Below are 22,029 nucleotides of genomic sequence, written 5' to 3' on the forward strand. Positions count from 1 at the left end.
GAAGGGAGAGAAAATTTGAAACTCAAGGAATTGTGGAAGTGAATCTTGTAAACTGAAAGTAAACAAACAAATTAATAAAGATAAAAAAATTAAAAAAATATTATACTTAGTTTTATAGGTTAAGTTATTCTTGATAGTAAACCTTTGGCTTTTGTCTTTTGAAATATCATATTCCAAGATTTTCCCTCCTTTATGACAGTTGCAGCCCCATCTTATGTGATTCTAATCATGGTTTGTTCATACTTAAACTTTTTTGGGCTGCTTTTAATTTTTTTAACTTGGAAATTTTGGCTAGGACAATCCCCAGTGTCTTTTAGCTTAGGGTCTCTTTCAGGAGATGATTAATATATTCTTTCTTTTTTCACTTTACCCTGTTCTTTTTGTAGATCTAGGCAGTTTTATTTTATGATTTTTAAAAAAATAATATGATATCCAATTTTTTTGTTTGGATGTAATTTCAGGGAATCCAGTGATTTTTGTGTAGCCTAAGTGTGACACTGACCTCTTATTTTCCCCAGGCACACATTCTCTGTGTCTCTGTCTCTGTCTGTCTCCCTCCCTCTCCTGGAACTGGGGGTCTGGCTCACTCTCCCACCTGCACTCAATTCTGAGGACTGAGGAGGTGAACACAGAGAGGTAGCAATGTTACTATGGCTCAATCTCTTTAACAGAATTCTAGAAATAGCACTGGGTGTGTGTATGGGGAGGGGTGGGGGGAGCTATTACTTGCCAGTGTAGCTCTGAGCCCTTATTTTTGTGTTTGCCATTGACACAAAATTAGTCATAATAACACCATGACATATTTACAAAAGAATAAGGCAAAAGCAAGAATAATCATGATATTAACTCAACAAAAGGAAAAGCCCCCAGAAAGAATCACATTTACTCAATAGAAGGCAAAATCAGAAATAATCAAAATATAACAGTCTGCCCATAAACCTGGATCACATTCTACCATTAATGCACACAGTATACGTAGGGGAAATTGGGCGCACACTTACAGAAACCTAGGAGGGAGGCACATGCAATAGGGAAACCCATATGACTGGAGCAAATCATGATTCTGGATGGCAGGCTGTGATGTCTTTAGAAAATCATGCACCATGTGTTTCCCACTAAGCAAAACAGTTTCTTTGCTAACTGCTCCCCTTCTGGTCTTCACAGTTGTCCTGATAGGTACATCCTTTCTTTTAATCTCTGGCTGTTTAAACAATGACAAGCTATTCTAACACAGTGTGCTCCAGCTAGGTGGCCAGGACAGGTAGCTGGTACAATGGCAAGAACACCAGGCCTGGGGTCAGGAGGATATTTGTTCAATCCAGCCTCAGACTACTTACCTGCTGTGTGACCCTGGCCAAGACACTTTACCCCTATTTACCTTGGTTCCTCATATGAAAAAATGAGGACACCCTGGGAAGGAAATGACAAACTGCTCCAGTGTCTTTGACAAGAAAACCCCATGGATAAGTCAGGGTGAAGAAGTCAGACACAACTGGGCACCAACGACTCTGAGCCAGGCGCTCTGAAAACATTATATTCTTTCAGTAACAAGTAGTTTCCTTATGTTGGAGAAGTGCTAAGTATCATTTAGGTTTATTTTGGGGCCTTGAACATTTGTTCTCTCTTAATTTTTAGAGAGTGACAGGGCCATACTACATTTCCTCAGCCAGCACTTCAAAGAGGAATCAGCTCTGAGCAAAACCTTGCCTGTCATTCTCCTTCTGTTTCTCCCCCTCAGACCAGAGACCCTTGAAAGCTTTTTCCTCCTGAGGGAGGGTGTCCATAGAAGGCAATCTTGATTTCAATTTTTTTCATCAATGAAATCGATTTTCTTTTCCTCCCACCTTCCCATTCCTTTGAAAAATGAAGAAAACCAAATACCGTGAAATACATATATGTATATAAAGATATATACACATGTACATGTCTGTGCGTATATGTACATGCATATACATGCATGCATATACACACACACACACAAAATCTTCACCCCAAGGAGGTGGGTAGCATGTTTTATCTTGAGTCCTCTGGAATTGTAGTGGGTCATCACATAAATGAGAATTCTTAGGTCTTTCAAAGTTGTTTGTCTTTATAATGTTCTTATTGCTTAGATTTTTTCTCCCTGGTTCCCCACTTTGAATAAGTTCTTAAGTTTTCCCACATTTCTCTCAAACCATCATCCTTTCATACAGCACAGTAGTGTTCTACAAAATTCATATGATTCAACCATTCCCCAATTGATGGTGGCCCACTTGGCTTCTAGTTTTTTTGCCACCACAAAAAAGAGATACTATAGATATTTTTTGTACATAAGGGTTCTTTTCTTTAAAAAAAAATCACTATGGGGGGGTATAGACTGAGTAGTGGTGTTATCACTGGATCAGAGGATATCACAATTTAATGCCTTCTGGGGCATGGTCAAATTGCCTTCCAGGAAGGCTGGATCAGTTAATAGGTTCACCAACAATGCATTAATATACTTATTTTCTCTCAGCCAATCCAACTGTTGACTATGTCAATCTGATAGTTATGAAGTAATAACTTCATATTTCTTTATTTTTGTATTTCTCTAATTATCAGTTATCTGGAGGATTTTTTTTTTCATGTGATAGCTTGGATTTCTTTCTCCAAAAACTATTTATATCCTTTGATCATTTACCAATAGGGGAATGACTTTTATTTTTATAAATTTTTATTAGGTCTCTATATGTCTTAGAAATGAAATCTTTATTGAAGAGACTTGCTGAAAAGATTTTTTTTACAGTTAACTTGTTTCCATTCTAACTTTAGCTGTATTGATTTTATTTGTACAGAATTTAAAAAAATTTATATAATCAAAATTGTCCATTTTATCTTTTGTGATTCTCTCTATCCTTTATCTCTATCTCTTCCCCAGTCATAAAACTGACAAGTATTTTTTTTCCTTTCTTCTTTAATTTGTTGATAAAATTAACATTTATGTTTAGTCTAAATAGTGTTCCCATTTAAAGGTAATACAGTGTGGCATGTGGGCCTATACCTAATTTCTGCCTCACTACTTTCTAGCTTTCCCAGCAGTTTTTGTTGAATAATGAGTTCTTATCCCAACAGGCATAATAAGTCTCTTCCTTGAAATCACGCTAAGTAGGTTCATTCCATATCTAAGACTCTTTAATGACTTAAACTTATGTGCTACACTAGTGCTCTCATGCTGTCTTGAGCTTCCCATGATGCCCTTCTCATTACCCCCAAAACCAGGTTGCCTTCCCATGTAGCTACTCTGCACTTTTCCATTACTTGTCAAAACTGACCAGTTCCCCTTTGAGACCTGCTGTCCTGGTTCAAATCAGTCCATTAGATTAGTCCTAAAGTGTTAATAACAGATAATGACTTAAAGTGTTCCCACCTGCGTACAAGAAAATCCTGGCAGAGTGGTTAGGACACTGTGTTTGGAATCATATAAACCTATTGTAACTCTTCTTGATACTCCCTAGCTCTGTGTCCATGGGCAAGTCAAAGTTTCTCTGAGTCTGTAAGAGTGCAGATAATAATACCTAGGTTGTTACGACAGGAAGTTTGTAAGAATCAAATGAAGCAAAACACTTTACAAACTTAAAAGTCAGCTAATATTGCTGTCGTGTTAAAATGTAATCTAATATTACTATTATGTTAAAAAGTGTCTTCCATGCCTTAACTTGAAGGGATGACTAATTTGGAGGCTTCAGGTACAATTGAAGAAGAGGCTTGGAGGCAAGGGGACTTACTTGCGTCCCTCAAGTAGAATGACATAGGCAGCAACCTTAGAATAATATCAACTCCTTATGTTTCTATAGCTTTTTTTTAGTGTTTGGGTTTTTTAAAAGTTTTTATTGATATTTTCTGTTTCTTATATCACCACAGTTACCTAAATATTCCTCCCTCTGCCCTGTCAAGAGATTCGTCCCATATGACAATGGTACTTTTTTTAGAAAGTCACTACTGTTGATTCATACATTGAAAAAGTCCACAAAGAGCTAGGTTGGGAATGTCTTCTTATCTTTCTTCACTCTAGTCCTGCTAGATCTTTATAATTTTATTAAATTTACTTTTGACTTTTAGCTGTTTTTCCCATTTACTTTGTTGTAGTCACTGTGTATATTATTGTCTTGGCTCTGTTTACTTCATTCTGTATTAATTCATATATATCTTTCCATACTTCTCTGTATTTGTCACAAGCTTAATCTCTTATAAAACAGTAATATTCTATTACATTCATTCACCACAATTGCATCACTAAATGATGGGCACCTATTTTGTTTACAATTCTTAGTTATCACAAAAAAAGTTGCTATAAATATTTTGGAGTATATGGGTACTATTTTCTTATTAATAGCTTCTTGGGGTATAAACCCAACAATAGAATCTCTGGTTCAAAGGGTATGGATGTTTTAGTCACTTTATTTGCATAATTCCAAATTGCTTTCCAAAATGACTGTACCATTTCATAGCCTCACCAACAATGTATTAGTGTGCCTATCTTTCTATAACCCCCCTGACATTGACTGTTGCCATTTCATTTTGTAATTTTCAACAATTTTCAGGGTGTGAGGTAAAATTTCAGGGTTGTTTGGCATTTCTTTTATCATAGTGATTTGTAGCATTTTTTTTCATGTGGTTACAAATACTTTGTAGTTTTTTTTTTTTTTGAGAATGTTTGTTTATATTTTTTGACCTTTAATCTCTTGGGGAAATGGACATTAGTCATGTATATATGTTCATATGTATATGTATATATATATATAAATTGTTTATATATCAGATGTCAAACCTTTATCAGAGAAATTTGATATTATTTTTTTCCTATCCGACTACTTCCTTTTGTGCATTAATGTTAGATGCAAAAGCTGAAAAGTTTTAAGTAATCAAATTTAGCTATTTTGTCTTTTGTAATGGCCCATATCTCATTTTTTTATAAGAATAAATCTCCTACTCACAGCTGTGAGAGGTAGATGATCTATTTTCTTCTAATTTTTATAGTATCATTTTTAATATAATGTAGGTTTGCTTATGCATTTAGAATGTATTTTGGAAAGTGGTATAAAGTGTTGATCCAAGCCCACTTCCTGCCGGATTGCTCTCCAGTTTTCCCAGAAGATTTTATAAAATAAAGATTTTTTCTCCCCTAGGTAATTTGTTTTCCACTTTATCAAAAACTGGGTTATTGAGTTCTATTGTTTCTTGATCTACATTATCTAGTCTGTTCTCTTGCCAGTATTAGATGGTTTTGGTAACTTCTGCTTTATAATATAATTTGAGTTCTGGAAGGGCTATTTCCCTTTATTCCTAATTATTTTTTATCATTCCTTGATGTTCTTGAACTTTTGCTTTTCCAAATGAATTTTGTTATTATTTTATCAAGTTCTGTAAAGTATCCCATTCATAATTTATTTGGTATAACATTAAAAAATAAGTTAATTTTGGTAGTACTATCATTTTTATTATACTGGCATGGTCTAGCCATAGGCACTGAATATTATTCCAGCTATTTAAATTGTTCGTTATTTCTTTTTTTCTTCTTGGAGGGGGAAGGGTAGGACAATTGGGGTTAAGTAATTTGCCCAAGGTTACATGGCTAGTAACTGTTAAGTGTCTGAGGCCAAATGTGAACTCAGATCCTCCTGACTCCAGGGCCAGTGCTCTATTCACTGCACCACCTAGCTGCCCCTGTTCCTTATCTCTGAAAGGAGTAATTTGTAATTGAATCTATACAAGTCTTTTGTGTACCTTGGGAACTTGATCCTCAGATACTTTATGCTTTTTGCAGTTATTTGGAATGGGATGTTCTTTTCTATCATTACTTCTGGTGTTTTGTTATTATTATATAGAAGTACTGTAGACTTTTGAGGATTTATTTTGTAGCCTGCAGCCTTGCTGGATTGTCTCAATGATCAGCTTTTCTGATAACCTGGGTTTTCCAAATAAACCATCATATCATCAGTAAAACAGAGATAGTTTGATTTCTTCTTTATCTATTTTTCTTCCTTTCATTTTTATTATATTATTGTTATTGCTAGAATTTCCAGAACTATATCAAATAATAATGGGGGGGGGATGCTTCCCTCCTATATTCACTGGGAAAGGTTCTGGTGCATGCCCATCACATATACTGTCTGCTTTTGGTTTTAGACGATGCTTTTTAGGGCATTAGAAAGGATCACTCTCCCTACTTCATGGAATTTTAGTATGAAAGAATGTTGTAGTCCCTCAAAGGTTTTTTTTCTTTGTTTATTGAAATCACCATGTGGTTTTGGATATTTTAGCTCTTGATATCATTACTTTTTTCCCCTCAAAATTTTATTTTTGACTCAAACACCAGAACACAAATGGAAAATAGAGAAAAGAAACAAAAACATATCATACACTTAAATATAAGATAAATACAAAGTTAGAAAGAAAAAAGCATGTCATGTGCAATTGCAGAACATAAGAGAGGATTCAAAATATGGAACAATAAATATTCACTTCAAGAAAACCTGTATGATAAATAATGCTTGTGTTGAGAATTATCCACATTTTCTTTGCTTCCTTGTGAGTTTTCTTTTGTTCTCTGCTGTGCCCTTCTTTACTTTATTCTTGTTTTCCTTTCCCCAACTATCCCCACCCCCCCATCAAGAAGGCTACAATAAAGTTTAGATATGTTTATCTATGGCTATAGATATATACATACATATATATAGACACACACTTTTCCAAACCTATTCTACTCCTGATCTTTGTTTTTATATATGTACATATTTCTCGTTTCCTATCCCTCCTGCCTCCTCTACTTTACTTGTACCCACTACCTTGCCCTTCTATGACTTGCCTGCCCCTTTCCAAGGATCCCTCCCCTATCCTCCCATTCCCATAAATCTGAACACCCTTCTATACCCCTGTTTGCCTGTTCCCTCACCCTATCCTCTAATGATCCCTCCCTTGTCCGCTCCCCCCTCCCTTTGCCCCTACCATTTTATTTCTTCTGAATTTAGAAGGCTTCTGTGCTCTTCTAAATATATATGTATTGTTCTCTCTTAAACCCATTCCCAATAAAAGTAGGTTACTAGAACGACCAGCCCTCCTCCCCCATCTAATTTCTCTCTATCAATTCTTCTTCTTGCACCTCATTTGTATGAAATAATTACTCATTTAAGCTGTTCCTAAATGGTTTTATAAGCTTGTGTTCTTTCAGTGCATTGATGATAAAGGTCTCTAGGTCTTCGTAAAATTTGAAGTGACCTCATCAGGCTTTGTCATGGTGGGAGCATAGGCACTGATGATGGTGGCACGATGTTTTCCTGCAAGTGGCAATCACATTGCCATGAGCCTGTCACTCACTCCTTTTGCCAGGCATACCAGATTGTTGACTAGATTAGTTTTGATTGCAAAACCTACACCAGCTTCACAGTGCTCTTCTTCACTGTGGCCACTCCAAAAAAACTATACCATCCGTGCCTGGAGCCATCAGTTACAGCGGATGGAGGAGTTGTGAATGCTGCGGATAAGTTCATTTACTTCTGTAGTGTGCTTTCCAGGGTTGTGCACTGTAGCGGCAAGCACCCCAAGCGCGTCCTCAGGGTTTGCAGCTACCACAGGTTCTTGGATCTGCTTTGTTAAAGGAAAGCAACTCAAAATGGGTTAACAAGCTTACTTTAATCAGTCAGACATATATAGTTTACCTTGTTCAGGGGAAAAAGGTCAGCACCCCAAACTTCAAAATATACAGACATAATTATCAAGACAGAAACATCAAGTAGACAGATTTCCAAACTGTCCAACCATTACATCCATACCCAGTCAACATCTGGGTTTCCACATTCTGGGTTTTTCAAAGCCGGGGGACGCTCAACAACGGCTTCCCAGAACTCAGATCAAATCACAGAACACTTCTCAAAGTGAGCCCCAAAACAAAGCTACACATCAGGGCTTATATAGCCTTCTCCTGGCTCAGAGAATGTAACAACCTTATTGACCCACTGGCCAATCAAAAAGTATCTACTGAAAAACAAGCCTTCCTCCCCAGGCTTCTGGTGCACTTTAGCCTAGGGGCAGGGAAGACCTTTAAAATTTACATTCGCATTGCATTAAGTTCATTTACTTCTGTAGTGTGTTTTCCAGGGTTGTGCACATTGCATTGCCAGAGCTAGTGTTTGGGAAGCTCCGAAAGAAGAGAAAGAAGCAGGATTAAACTGACTACCAAACTGAAGGTCTACAGAGCCATTGTGCTGACCTCATTGTTATATGCCTGCAAAACCTGGACAGTCTACGAGTGCCAGGCCAGGAAATTGAATCACTTACATGTGAATTGTCTTAGGAAGATTCTGAAGATCACCCGGCAGGATAAAGTACCAGACACTGAGGTACTGACTTGAATGAAACTGCAAAGCATTCAAACTCTGCTTCAGAGAGTGTAACTCCAATGTGCCGGCCACATTGTTCAAATGTAAAATGTATGCTTGCCAAAAAGACTGTTTTATGGAGAACTCCCTCAGGGCAAGTGTTTACATGGTGGTCAGAAGAAGCAGACACTCAAGGTCTCTCTCAAGAACTTTGGAATTAATTGTGTGACATGGGAGACACTAGCACAGGACTGCTCAGCATGGCATGCCCTCATCAGAGAAGGTGCTGTGCTCTATGAGCAAAGCAGAATTGAAACAGCTCAAAGGAAACACAGGATGTGCAAATTTAGAGAATCCACTCCAAATGTTCACACTGACTTTTTGTGCCTGACCTGTGGGAGAGCATTCTGAGCTCATATTGGTCTGATCAGACACAGTCAGACACATCTGTCATTTTTTATCCTCTTCGAGAATGAGGGACAACAACCAACCAAATGGTTTTACTTTTTAAATTCATATCATACTCAGGTTTACCCCAATTATTGATGAGAATATTAGACATAACATTTCACATTTTACATATATAGAAAGTAAACAGTCTGTCCTTATGGATCCCATATAATCAGTCTTTGTTATGTGCCTCATATTTCTCTTGGTTCTTGTATGTCTTCTATAGTATAATCTATTAAATTTGGGATTTTTTGTAAACAAGGTCTTTAAAGTCTGAGAACCTATCAAATGTCCATTTTTTTTCATTCAGGATAATACTTAACTTTGCAGGGTATGATATTTTTGACTGGAGCCCCAGTTTTTTGCTCTTTGATATGTTGTGTTCCAAGACCTGCGATCCTTTAATGTCTCTGCTGCTAGGTCTTGTGTAATTCTAATTGTGGCAGCATGATATTTAAATTGTTTTAATCATCATGCTTTTAATATTTTTTCCTTGAGCTGGGGGTTTCAGAATTTGACTGTGATGCTCCTATGAGTTTTCCTCATAGGATCTCTTTTAAGTGGTGAATTTTTCTATTTCTACTTCCCCACTTGTTCTAATGCTTCAGGACAAATTTCTTCAATTATTTCTTGTATTATTGTATCAAGATTTTTTTTTAATTGTAACTTTCAGTTAGTCTAATTATTTTTATATTTTTTATTCTTGATCTATTCTCCAAATCTGTTGTTTTTCTTATGTTTCACTTTCTCTTCTATTTTTTCATTATACATATTCTATTTAATAATTTCTTAATATCTTATAATTTCACTGACTTCACTTTACCCAATTCTCATTTTCAAGGTGTCATTTTCTTCCTCAAGATTCTGGATCTCCTTTTCTAATCAATTGACTTTCCTTTCATACCCTTCTTGTTTTTCTTGGATTTTTTTTTTTTTAGTTTTTCCTCCATCTCTATAATTTGATTTTTAAAGTATTTTTTAAGATCTTCTATTAATTCTTTTTGGGCAGGTGACCATTTGACATTACTCTTTGGGATTTTATTTACTTCAATATCTTTCTCTGAAGATGAACTCTGGTCATCTCTTTTCCCATAATAGCTTTCTATGGTTAGGTTCTTTCTCCTTTGCTTGTGCTTTTTGTGGTAATAGCTTAATTTTTGTAATCACCTCTGGTCCTGGGGTATGGGAAATGGGCACCAGTGTATGACCAAAGAAATGCAGAAACACTCCACCACCCTCAGCACACATCAAGCACCATGACTAAGACCACGGCTTAGCACCAGGTAAGCTGCCAGACCCCTAAGGCCTCCAGCAACACCAGACACTTTCTGCCCCACCTTTACAGCATAGCACCAGACAAGAGGGTCCCTGTGCACCTCAAGGCAACATCAGTGCAGCACCAGGTAAACAGTCTGGGCTTGTATCCTCTGGCACAAGAAGCCTGAGACAGCCAGCTGGGAGCAGAGTTCAAATATAAAAGAAAGGAAAAAGGTCAGAAAAAAAATGAGCAAAAAACAACAAAAAAGAATCTGACAATAGAAAGTTATTATGGTGACAGGGAAGAAAAAGACAAACTCAGAAGATGACAAAAATGTCAAAACACTTTTAGGCAAAACCCCCAAAGGAAAACAGGAAGTGATCTCAAGTCCAGAAAGAACTCATGGAAGAGCTCAAAAAGGAGTTTAAAAATCATATAAGAGAGGTAAAAGAAAAATTGGAAAATGAAATGAGAGTGATGCAAGAGAATTATGAAAAAAGAATCAACAAGTTGGAAGAAGAAAACAATTGCTTTAGAAGTAGCATTGGCCAACTGGAAAAGGGGAAACAAAAATCCACTGAAGAAAACAACTCCTTAAAAAGTACAATTGGTTAAATAGAAAAAGACAGTACAAAAGCTAATTGAGGAAAACAGCTCCTTAAAAGTTAGAATTGGGCAAGTGCAAACTAATGATTCTATGAGACATCAAGAATCAAACTCATTCAAAAGAAAGAAAAAATAGAAGAAAATGTAAAATACCTCATGGGAAAAACAACTGACCTGGAAAACAGATCCAGGATAGATAATCTCAGAATTGTTAGACTACCTGAAAGCCATGATAATTAAAAAAACAAACAAACAAACAAACCAAAACCTGGATGGCAGAGGAGAAACAGGACTTCTGTGGTGCTCTGGCTCTCACCTCCCCCAATTCATGTAAAAGGTGACTCTGAACAAACTTTGGAGCTACAGAACCCACAAAATGACAGAGAGAAGCTGACCTCCCGCTGAGGACAGGACGGCAGGCCAGCAGCAAGTGGCCAGTGAAGCGCTCTGGGAGCCAACTCTGGCCCTGCAGGAGCCGGAGCTTAGCCCCAGGGTGGGCCTGACCAGCTGCTGACTGGAGGGACTTCAGATCACCAGCAGCTGTGGGGGTTTCCACGATTATCAACACATAGAAGCTAAGGACACAGTGAGAGGTCAGTGCAGTGTGAACTTTGGGATCCAGTAGTTGGGAGTGCCATTGGCCTCTACCCCTGGGGCAAGAAGCCGCTGAGGAGCCATGGCCATGCAGCCGCCACCACTTAGCAGCTTCAGCTCCTGATCTGCAGTTTGTAGGGGGACCAAATGACAAGTCTGAGGGGTAATCACTTTTGCTTTAACCTGCTTGGATATGAATTGCAGTCTAGGGTAGAGGTCCTGGGGTGTGCTACCAGCTTACCAGAGTGGGCAGAGGCTTTAGAGAGGGCACCCAATAATACCTTCAGCAGCTGAGAAAACCCCAATGTTTGGTATGAAGCTCCCTTGTCTGGTAGCAGAGTCCTACTGTGGCAAAAAGCCCCAAAGTCAAGTAATTGAGTGGCAACATGAGTAAATGAGGGAAGCAAAGTAAACAGAGAAACCTCACTTTACACTCCTATTTTGGGGACAAAAAGCATCAAAGCATGAAAGAGGAAGAAGACAGTGAAGTCAGAACTCCTGCACCAAAAGCTTCCAAAAAAAAATATGAGTTGGTTACAGGCCATAGAGGAGTTTAAGAAGGATTTTGAGAATCAAATAAGAGAAGTGGAGGAAAAATTGGGAAGAGAAATGAGAATGATGCAAGAAAATTATGAAATGAGAGTCAACAAGCTGACTGAGGAAAATCACACTTTAAAAAATAGACTAGCTCAAATGGCAAAAGAGGCTCAAAAAGACAATGAGGAGAATGCCTTAAAAACCTGAATTTGCCAGATGGAAAAAGAGTCTCAAAAGCTCACTGAAGAGAATCATTCCTTCAGAATTAGATTGGAGGAAATGGAAGCTAGTGACTTTATGAGAAATCAAGATAGTATTAAACAAATTAAAACAAATGAAAAAAATACAAGGCAATGTGAAATATCTCATTGGGAAATCCACTGACCTGGAAAGTAGATCCAGGAGAGATCATTTAAAACTTATTGGACTACCTGAAAGCCATGATCAAAGTAAGAACCTAGAAATCATCCTCCAGGAAGTTCTCAAAGAAAACTGCCCTGATGTTTTAGAACTGGAGGGCTAAATAGAGGTTGAAAGAATCTACTGATCACCTCCTGAAAAAGACCCCAAAAAGAAAACTCCTAGGAATATTATAGCCAGATTCTGGAATTCCCAGATCAAGGAGAAAATATCACAAGCAGCCAGGAGGAAACCATTTGAATATTGTGGAAACACAATCAGGATAACACAGGATTTGGCAGCTTCTACACTGAGGGATCAAAGGACTTGGAATATGATATTCCAGAGGTCAAAGGACCTGGGATTAAAACCAAGAATCACCTACCTGAGTATCATGTTTCAGGGGTAAATATGGTTATTCAGTGGAATAGAGGACTTTCAAGCATTCTTTTTTTTTTTTTTTAAAGCAATCAGGGTTAAGTAACTTGCTCAGGGTTACACAGCCAGTTATTTCTGGATGTGGTGCTGAGTATCTGAGCCCAGATTTGATCCCCAGGTCATCCTGACACTGGAGCCGGTGCTCTTACTCACTGAGCCACCTGGCCGCCCCTAAGCAATTAGGGTTAAGTAACTTGCTCAAGGTTACACGGCCAGGTGTTTCTGGGTGGGTGCTAAGTGTCTGAGCCTGGGATTCGATCTCCAGGTCATCCCGACACTGGAGCTGGTGCTCTTACTAGCTGTGCTACCTGGCCGCCCCACTTTCAAGCATTCTTGATGAAAAAACCAGAGTTGAAGAGAAAATTTGACATTCAGATACAAGAAGCAAGAGAAGCATGAGAAGGTAAACAGGGAAAAGGAATCATAAGGAACTTATCAAAGTTGAACTGTATACATCCCTACATAGAAAAACAATAATTGTAACTTATGAAACTTTTCTTAGTATTGGAATAGTTGAAGGGAATAGAAATGTGTGTGTGTATGTATATACACATACACACACATACACATGTGCATTTATATGTCTATATAGGAGGGTATATGGTCATATGAATACATATGTGAATGTGTGTATATATGTGTACAGGTATACATAGATAGAGGGCACAGGACCAATTTAACAGGAAGGGATGATACTTAAAAGGTGAAATTAAGAGGTGAGAGAGGAATATAATGAGAGGAGATGGGGAGAGAGAGAATGGGTAAACTATCTCATATAGAAGAGGCAAGGGAAAATGGTTACAATGGAGGGGAAGAATAGGAAGGCAAAAGGGAATGGGTCAACCTTATTCTCATTGAATTTGGCTTAGGGAGGGAATTACATACACACTAAATAGGGTATCTCACCCTACAGGAGAGTAGGGGGGAAGGGGATGGGGGGGATGATGGTAAAAAGGGCATGCTGGGGGGGAAGGAAGTTGGAAGTACCCACTTTTGAAAAGGGACAGAATTAAAGTAGGGAATAGAACAAGTGGGAGGTGGGATAGGAAGGAGGGAAATACAGTCAGTCTTTTGGAATATATCCACTATGAAAATGTTTTGCATAACTACCCATGTACACCCTATACTGAATTGCTTATCTTCCCAGTAAGGGTGGGTGACACGGGAGGAAGGGAATGAATCTGGAATTCAACATTTTAAAATCAAATGTTTAAAAAAAAATATATATATATATATATACTCTTATTAATATTATTTTACATGTGACTGGGAAAAAAGACATACAGGCACTGGGGCATAGAGATCCACTGTGCCCTACTGGAAAGTCGGAGGGAGTATGGGAGAAGATATGAGAGAGCAGATTGTAGGAGGGGATATTTTGGAGTTGTGGGTAGGGGAAAAACAGGGAGAAAATTTGTAACTCAAAATCTTGCAGAAATGAATGATGTAAACTAGAAGTTAATAAAGCATTTGAAAAAAATTTAAAAAAGGAAAAAAAAAAGAACCTGAACAGCCTCTTTCAAGAAATTATCAAAGAAAGCTGCCCTGATATTCTGGAATCAGAGGGCAAAATAGGCACTGAAAGAATCCACTGATCACCTCAAGAAAGTGATCCCAAAATAAAAACTTCAAGGAACATTATAGCCAAAGTTGAGAACTACCGGGTCAAGGAAAAAAATACTACAAGTGGCCAGAAAGAAACAATTCAAATACTGGCCATTATGTAGGACTTAGAAGAGACTTTTGAACCATCTAGGCTGATCTTTTTTTTTTTTTTTTTGGAAGGGGGTAAGGCAGGGCAGTTGAGGTTAAGTAACTTGCCTAAGGTCACACGGCTAGTTTTGTATTAAGTATCTGAGGCCAAATTTGAACTCAGGTTCTCCTGACTCCAGGGCCAGTGCTCTATTCACTGTGCCACCTAGCTGCCCCTAGTCCAATCTTTTGATTTTACAAATGAAGAAACTGAAATTCATGGAACTTAAGTGACTCAAATTCAGATAGGCCTGAGATAGGATTTGATTCTAGGTCCTTTGATCCCAGAGCCAGTATACTACACTATAAGTATTTGGGGAATCTAGAGACCATTGGTGGATGACTGGCAGGAACAGATTTTGGGCTTTAATTTTTAAGATTAAACCTTTATTTTCATCAGCAGAAGTATAAAAGTCATCCCTATTTCAGTACTTATTTACTCAAAGAGTCTACTAAGATGCTGTTGTACATAGTCAGAACTTGAAAGAATTCAGTTGAATTGAATCCCTTCCTCAAGGTCGGTTCAGTCCTGAGTCCTAGGCAAGAAATGCTTGCTCCCTTAGCTGGCATGGGCCTGGGCTGGGTGAACTTTGAGCCTTGCTTTTAGTTGTGAGGGGGCTTGTTCAGCTTGGGAATCTGCCATGCCTTACTCATCTGTTCTTCTTTTTTCATAGACTCTGATCACTGCATTGGGAGAGACAATCTGCACTGTGGCATCTGTCATGATCCTGCTGTTCCTGTTGATGTTTATCTTTTCCATCTTGGGCTTTTGTCTATTTGGATCAGCTGACAATGGAGATGTGGATAACTGGGGAAACCTTGCCGTGGCCTTCTTCACACTTTTCAGCTTGATCACGGTAACTATGTATGAAACTTTTTCAAGGAAACTGGTACCCAGGGCAGGGATGAGGATTCCTCCTCATGACCTCAGATTTATTTGTGGAGTAGGCTAAGTCAGTTTTCAGAGTCTCTCTGCCTAAGTCTGATTTTTTAGTGCCCTCACATTCCCAATACTCCCCACAATGCAGTACCCTACTTATGCTTACTATTCTTTCTACCTCCCATACTCCAGGCCTTTCCTATTTATTCCCACGCTTCTGCGCCATGTTTTCCTCAGCCCTCACGTACTAATCTAATTCATGCTTTGGTATTTAGGGGCAATAGTGATTTGGTGTTGCATTTTCCCAGTGGCCCATTGTCCTTTCCTGGGCAAGATATTGAACAGAATACAGCCAACATTTATTAAACTCCTTCTTATTTGTATTGCATTGTGCTAGGCCTAAAATGGCAAGGTATGTTCAGATTCAAAGTTTAGATAAGGGAAGCTCTTTGCTCTCTTGGAGAATAAGACCCCAACACAGATGTCTGTAATATACAATAATCACATGATAGAGTTATTTGAGAAGTACAATGTGATGGAAGGGAAACATCTTATGGCCAGAGGGGATTAAATGCATTTCCTGGAGAAGGTGACATTTGAGTTGAACTTTGAAAGATGAGTAAGGCTTTAACACAGGTGGAGTGAAGGAGGGAGAGTGACAGGTCCTTTTGTTCAGTGTCTACCTGCAGGAATTTAAGGCATTGAGGCTGTTGGGTAGGGCATAATAGACCCCTGCTCCTTACTTCTTTTCATCACACTCTTAGCATCCAGTTTCGTTCTTCTTTTGAGAATATTGGGGTGAGAGGCAAGAGATAAGAGCCATTGGGGGAGCAGAATTAGCCTGTTAACCTGAAAAATGTCTGAGGTAGCTCTCACAGCCCTATTAACCTCACTGGAGGGGTAGGAATTTATATAATATAGGAATATGTGCCAAGCTGTTGAAATGTGCACTGTCAGCATAATCACTTTAGATCTAATTAAAGACAAAATCTTTCAAATGCAAGGTTGTGTTATGAAAATGACACTTCCCCTCTTAGTGGGAAAAAACCACATTAGTTTTCCACATAATGGAAAAAAAAACACATTAGTTTTGCATTCAGAGGATCTGGGCTCAAATCTGGCTTCTGAAATTTGCTCCCTGTATGACTTTGGGCAAGTCACTTACCTTCTTGGCTCTCAGTTTACCTACCTGTAAACCAAAGGAGTTGGACTAGATAGCTTCTGAAGTATGTTCTAGCTCTAGCTCTAAGGTCCTATATATTAGATTGTCAAAAAAAAGTTCTCAAAAAGGAATCAATTAATTTCCTTTAATTCAAAAAAGTAATTGCATGCTAACTTGCTTTTTTAGGAAGGGAAATGAATGTCATAAAAAACCAATGGAGGTAAGTGGGCATCATAGTTCCCAAAAGGTTGGCACTCATGTTCTGACTTCTTAGAGTTATTTGATGTCAGTTCGTCCCTACAGTCAGCTAGAGTAAGAATTCTTAAGCAAATTTCTTTTTCCTTGAGTATTGAGAGACTTTGGGAAGAGGGTTAATACTTTCTGTGTCAAGAGTACAGTGTGTGGCATAATGGTGTAATGTAATGCCAAGCAAAGGCAACTTCCCAAGGTTCAGAATACCAGCATAGCTGCTCTCCATTTTATTCAGTGACAAATTAAGGACAGAGAAGGTCAAAACATGACATCATTCCAAATACAGCATTTACTAAGCTGATTCAATAATCTCCAAGCCCTACCCCACCCCAGGACCTTCCAATCATTCAATCAATTACAAAGTCCCTGTTCTAAATACTTCTCCACCCCTAGGCTGTACCTCCATTTAGTCCACCACAAAGCCCCTCTTCTCAAATGGAGATTAGTTTTCAATCATAAGTAAAGTACATTCATTTGTTCAATCATAGAACACAAAAAGGTCAAAAGTTCCCCACCCCTGGATCACAACTGAATCTACCCCAGAGTTACAACAAGTTTAAGCACAGCACTTAATACCCAAATGGAGGTCTTTTCTTCATCTTGACAAGAGGCAAGTTCTCAGCAATCTTTGTTCCTGGGGAGACAAAGCTTAGCAAGGCCACAAGATACATTGCCAGTCCCTTCATTAATTCATCCTCTGTCTGCAGAACAGTCCTAGGACCCCTGAAAACATTAGCAAAACCCTCTCCCAGGATTTCTGTAAACATACAACAAGAAAATCCTTCTTCAGAGCTTCGGAACCAACAGAAAGGTTCCCAGACTCCTGCAACAACAGCACTGTCCCTCACCAGTGGACAGTATTCACTCTCTGTCTGCAGAACAGTCTCAGGAGCTCTTAATCAACAGCCAGGGTCCAGGACTTCTTCAAGAACAGCACTCTCCTTCACCAGTGGACAGTATTCACTCTCTGTCTGCAGGACAGTCTCAGGAGCTCTTAACCAACAGCCATGTTCCAGAACTTCTGCAACAACAAGACTGTCCGTCACCAGTGGACAAATCTGGCAAAACAACATCAAAACAGACTAAGTACCAGCAAAACAGCCATGTCTCCTCAGTCCTTGGCAGCTCCAGGGGCAGGTCTCAAAAGTCCAGGGCAATTCAAAGTGGCCTTCAGCAATCCTCTCAGTCTCTCTCTGCCTCCACGAGGGTGCTGCTTCCAAAAAGTTCTCCTGCCTCTCTCCTGTGTCTCTCCAAATCTACGTCACCAGCTCCTCCCAGTTCAGCACTCTCTTTTCACGTCAACACGTCCATCCCACAAGTGGGACTCACAAGCTCTGGGTTTTAACACAATCAAACCAAAAAACCAAGCCAATACAGGGGAATCTTTAAATGCCATTACTATTACAAATGGACAGAGAACTGGATTTGAAGTCAGGAGGCTCTGAGTTCAAATTCCACCTCAGACAATTACTAGTTGTGTGACTTTGGGTAAAGCACTTAATTCCTGTCTGCCTCAGTTTCCTCATCTGAAAAATGGGGATAATAACAGCTATCTCCCAGAGCTTTCATGAGAATCAAATGAGAAAATGTTTGTGAAATGGTTATGGATATTAAAGTGCTATGTAAACGCTAGCCATTTACTATCATCATCATCATCAATAATCATCAATCGACTCAGAAGTACCCTTACAAGAACAATGAATTTTCCCAAAGCCCAGTGCTTAATTACCAGACTATGGTCACTAACAATTAGTCTACCTGAAGATTTGAATATTGCAGAGAATTCAATTGACTCAAATAGCTATTAGAGACTTTCCCCACCCCCCATTCCACTAGATGTTTCAGATGAGCCAGTGTAACGCCATGCACGAGCAGCTTTCCAGAAGAATGCTACTGTGAACAGCTTTTAAGGTTCTGACTACACAGTATAGTGAACACTCTATTCAGAAACAAATCAAAGCAAAACATTCACAGAAAATCAAGGTACAGCATTCACAATATTACAACTTATCACAGAAAATCACAATATAGTATTCACAACAGGTTATCATTTAAATGGCCACATAGTTTCCACCATAGTGGCCACAAAGTTTTGAACAAAGACCAATCATCTCAAAGTACAATAGTCAAAGTCTTCCACTCATGGGGCACACTAATTTAACTCAATCAGTCACTTATTCAGCAATCAGTTACTAAGTATTAGTACTTAGTACTAAATACTAAAACTAAAATACTAAAAAGATAATACTAAGTATTAGAAAATACACAGACCCTCCACCCCTAGTAAATTACAATTTCATCACTACTCAGTACCCATGGAGAGGTCTTTTCATCTTAACTTGAGGCAGGCAACTACTACCTGAATCCACCAAACAGTCACCCGGATTCAAAGGCAGACAGCTCCCAGGTCCTTGTCCAGCTCTCCATGTAAGTCCCACTCTGATGAGGGATGGCTCCCTCTAGGTTCAGCAGGAACTCTGATCTTATCTAAGACCAGAAAATAGCATCTGGAAAGAATTCAAGGTCTCAGGCTTAATTGGAGTGAGACTTGTAGACGTTTATTGTTATGCTTCTATAAGAAGCGGGCAAGAGTCCTTTAGGGGACCTAAAGGGGTTGTTAGGGGCTGCCATTGTCAGGACTGACCTGACAGAAGGGACCTCAGTGCATAGATAAAGGTTAGGGCTGACCGAGAGGAACTTGTGACTTTAGTGCATAGATAGTTTAGAAGAAATTTGGGCCAGACCAGAGGAGACCTGAGGCAAGGACAAAGGAGTATTTGGGCCAGATGGGAAGAGACATGAAGAGATGAAGTAAGAACAAAGGAGTCACAAGGTGTTGCCTAGGCAGAGTTTGGAAAGGGGGAAGGGGCAGAGTTTGAGGCTGGGAAAGGGATTTTACAGATTACAATTTTACAATGCAAATTGCAGTTACAATTGTACAAACTGGTTTTACAAATTGGTTTAGACCCCAGGTACCCCATCAACTCCACAATGAAGTTCAGAGGGTCTAGTCCATCTCAAATCATCCACAATTTCTGTTCCGGGGAATTCAAGGTTCAACCAAGCCACAAAGTGTTAGCATCCCAGTCATGCTTCCTCAGTCTTCTGCAGCTCATTGAAAAAATCAGAATCACCTTATCCAGCCTTGGGGGGGCACTCCTGGCCTCCTCCTCAGAAGAAGCTCTGCCACCACAAGTTCTCAGGAAATTCTGACTCAGTTCTCGATTCTCATTTCTCTTCTGTAGCTGCTCTGCCTTCCAGATGCTGGTCCCAAGAAATTCTGACCCTTCCTCTCCAGGGCTTTTCCTTGTTACACACAGCATTAGCTACTTCCTGTTTCAGCCAACCCCTTCCTGTCACGTTAGGAACAGGGGTTCATACCTTTTGTTTCTTTCACAGAGGTTTTATTAGTTACTAAGTACCTGCTTACTTTCCAATACAAAAAGGAGTCTTCAAATTCAAATTATATTACCATTACACCCAGGGAAAATCCTTTTCTATGAAATAAAAGAACTCAGATATGGGATTAAGAGGCAGGGAAGGGGAAGGTCTCACTAGAGGCCAAGGGTTTGGATGAGAAAGCTTTTAGAAACTCCTCTGGCTCTGGGACTATAAGATTGTGTTCTTCCTTCCAGGTGGATGGTTGGACAGATCTTCAGAAAGAACTGGATACACGAGGCTTTACCATGAGCAGGGCTTTTACCATTTTCTTCATCTTACTGGGCTCTTTTGTATTTCTCAGTTTGTTTGTTGGTGTCATGATCATTCACACAGAGGTGAGTTCTGATCCTGTCATCTACTCCAGGGAATATAAGAGAGTGGGGGCTGGGGGGAGCCTGGCTAGGAAGCAAAGAAGCACAGATTCTGACTGGAACACTAACACAGATGCTTAAGCCCAGAAAGAAGTTAGGGGTGAGTTAGAGAGATACTTACTTGAAGGTGTGAAAATGTGGTCTCATATGGGAAGGGGATGCTCTCTTTTTGTAAGGCATGGAGTCCTGTCTTCCTCTGGGAGAGGATGGGGAGGGGTAGGGAACAGTGTAGCAGTCCTTAGTTCTTGCTATTTGGACCTTGGTGGGAAGATAAAGTTTGTGGACAGTGTGCAACTAGCCCCTTTCCAACTCAAATCCCCTACCCCTTATTGGCATGGTGGCAAGATCCTGAGAACCTGGGCAATAAAGAAAAGGGCCTGGGTGACTCCTAACTCCTTTATTTCTGAAAGGGTAAGTAATTGAATAAACATTCTGTTACATAGTATGTTTAGGGAATGGGGTCTTCTGCTTAGTATGAGATAATTTTGTCTAGAGTTAGTATACATGATAAGCACATAATCACAATGTGGAGGTGACCTGAGAAACATAGCCCAATATTTTTATTAAAAATGAGGAAATTAAGGTCCTAAGATGACAAATCAGTCACTGAAAGTCTCCCAGTGAGTTAGTAGCAGAACTGAGGATAGGACTGGAATTTCATTGTTGAGCTCTTTCCATTGCACCACAGCTGCCTTCCCCTGGCTTAACCAGTTTTTAAAGACTCAGCATATGCCAGAGTATATTTAATCAGAGCCTTCTCTAGGGTTCAGCAATTTCTGAGCTTAGCCTGGCCCCTATACTTTGAGGGATACACCTGATAGAAACTAGGCATAAGGAGAGTTAGGGTCCAAGCAGGAGAAAAGGAAATGAGAAGCGCAGAGACTCTACCATCTTCAGAGGCAAAGATCCCTAGGACTTTTACCAGGGAGCAGAAAGGAGTGGCATGAAGGCATTTCTTCCCCTGAAGTTTAAACCCTCTTATAACTCCTGCACTGCCCTTATCTAACAAAGGCCATCGTCATGCCTAACTTTCCACCATGGTGTAGTGAAAGGTATTTTGGAAGGGCCAGGTTTAGATCTCTGCTCTTCAGTGAAGTTCACAGTCAACAGATAATCATCAAATGTAAACTCCTTTGGGTGAGGTTCTGTCTTAGGTACTGGGGATAAAAGACTAAACAAAAGAAAACACCAGTTCCTGTCCTCAGGGTGCTTATCATCTATGTGACATTGGACAAGTAAATTTCCCTTTCTGAACTTCAGTTTCTTCATGTGAAACAAAGGGTTTGGGCTCTTCATACTCTAAGGGCCTTCCTGCTTTAAAGCTTTATTGTCTCATGATAGAATCTGTTCTTGGCCTGATTAGCATTCGATCAAGAAATTTCAAAAGGAATTGGCACATGAGCGACACGTAGCTCTTTTACAAGAGAAGAGAAACATCCTGATAAAGCAGCAGGAAGAAGTTAGCAGACTCATGCAGAAAGGGGTACATAATATTTTTTTTGTTGTTCTCTCCATCTCTCTTTTAATTGGATATAATTGAGAATATAATAATTACA

The 22,029-nt window shown here is 39.2% G+C and overlaps 1 protein-coding gene across 1 annotated transcript in view; it reads left to right on the forward strand.

Annotated features, from left to right (window-relative positions):
* CATSPER3 (cation channel sperm associated 3) overlaps nt 1-22,029 on the forward strand; it is an 82,458-nt gene that overhangs the window by 48,613 nt on the left and 11,816 nt on the right. Inside the window, 3 exon segments of the mRNA XM_069091675.1 lie at nt 15,042-15,224; nt 20,297-20,437; nt 21,837-21,956. Coding sequence (XP_068947776.1) covers nt 15,042-15,224; nt 20,297-20,437; nt 21,837-21,956 — 444 coding nt within the window.

Source organism: Petaurus breviceps, unplaced genomic scaffold, assembly GCF_028583685.1.
Source record: "Petaurus breviceps papuanus isolate PSGF00001 unplaced genomic scaffold, PetGlider_PUasm1.0 189, whole genome shotgun sequence".
NCBI lineage: Eukaryota > Metazoa > Chordata > Mammalia > Diprotodontia > Petauridae > Petaurus > Petaurus breviceps.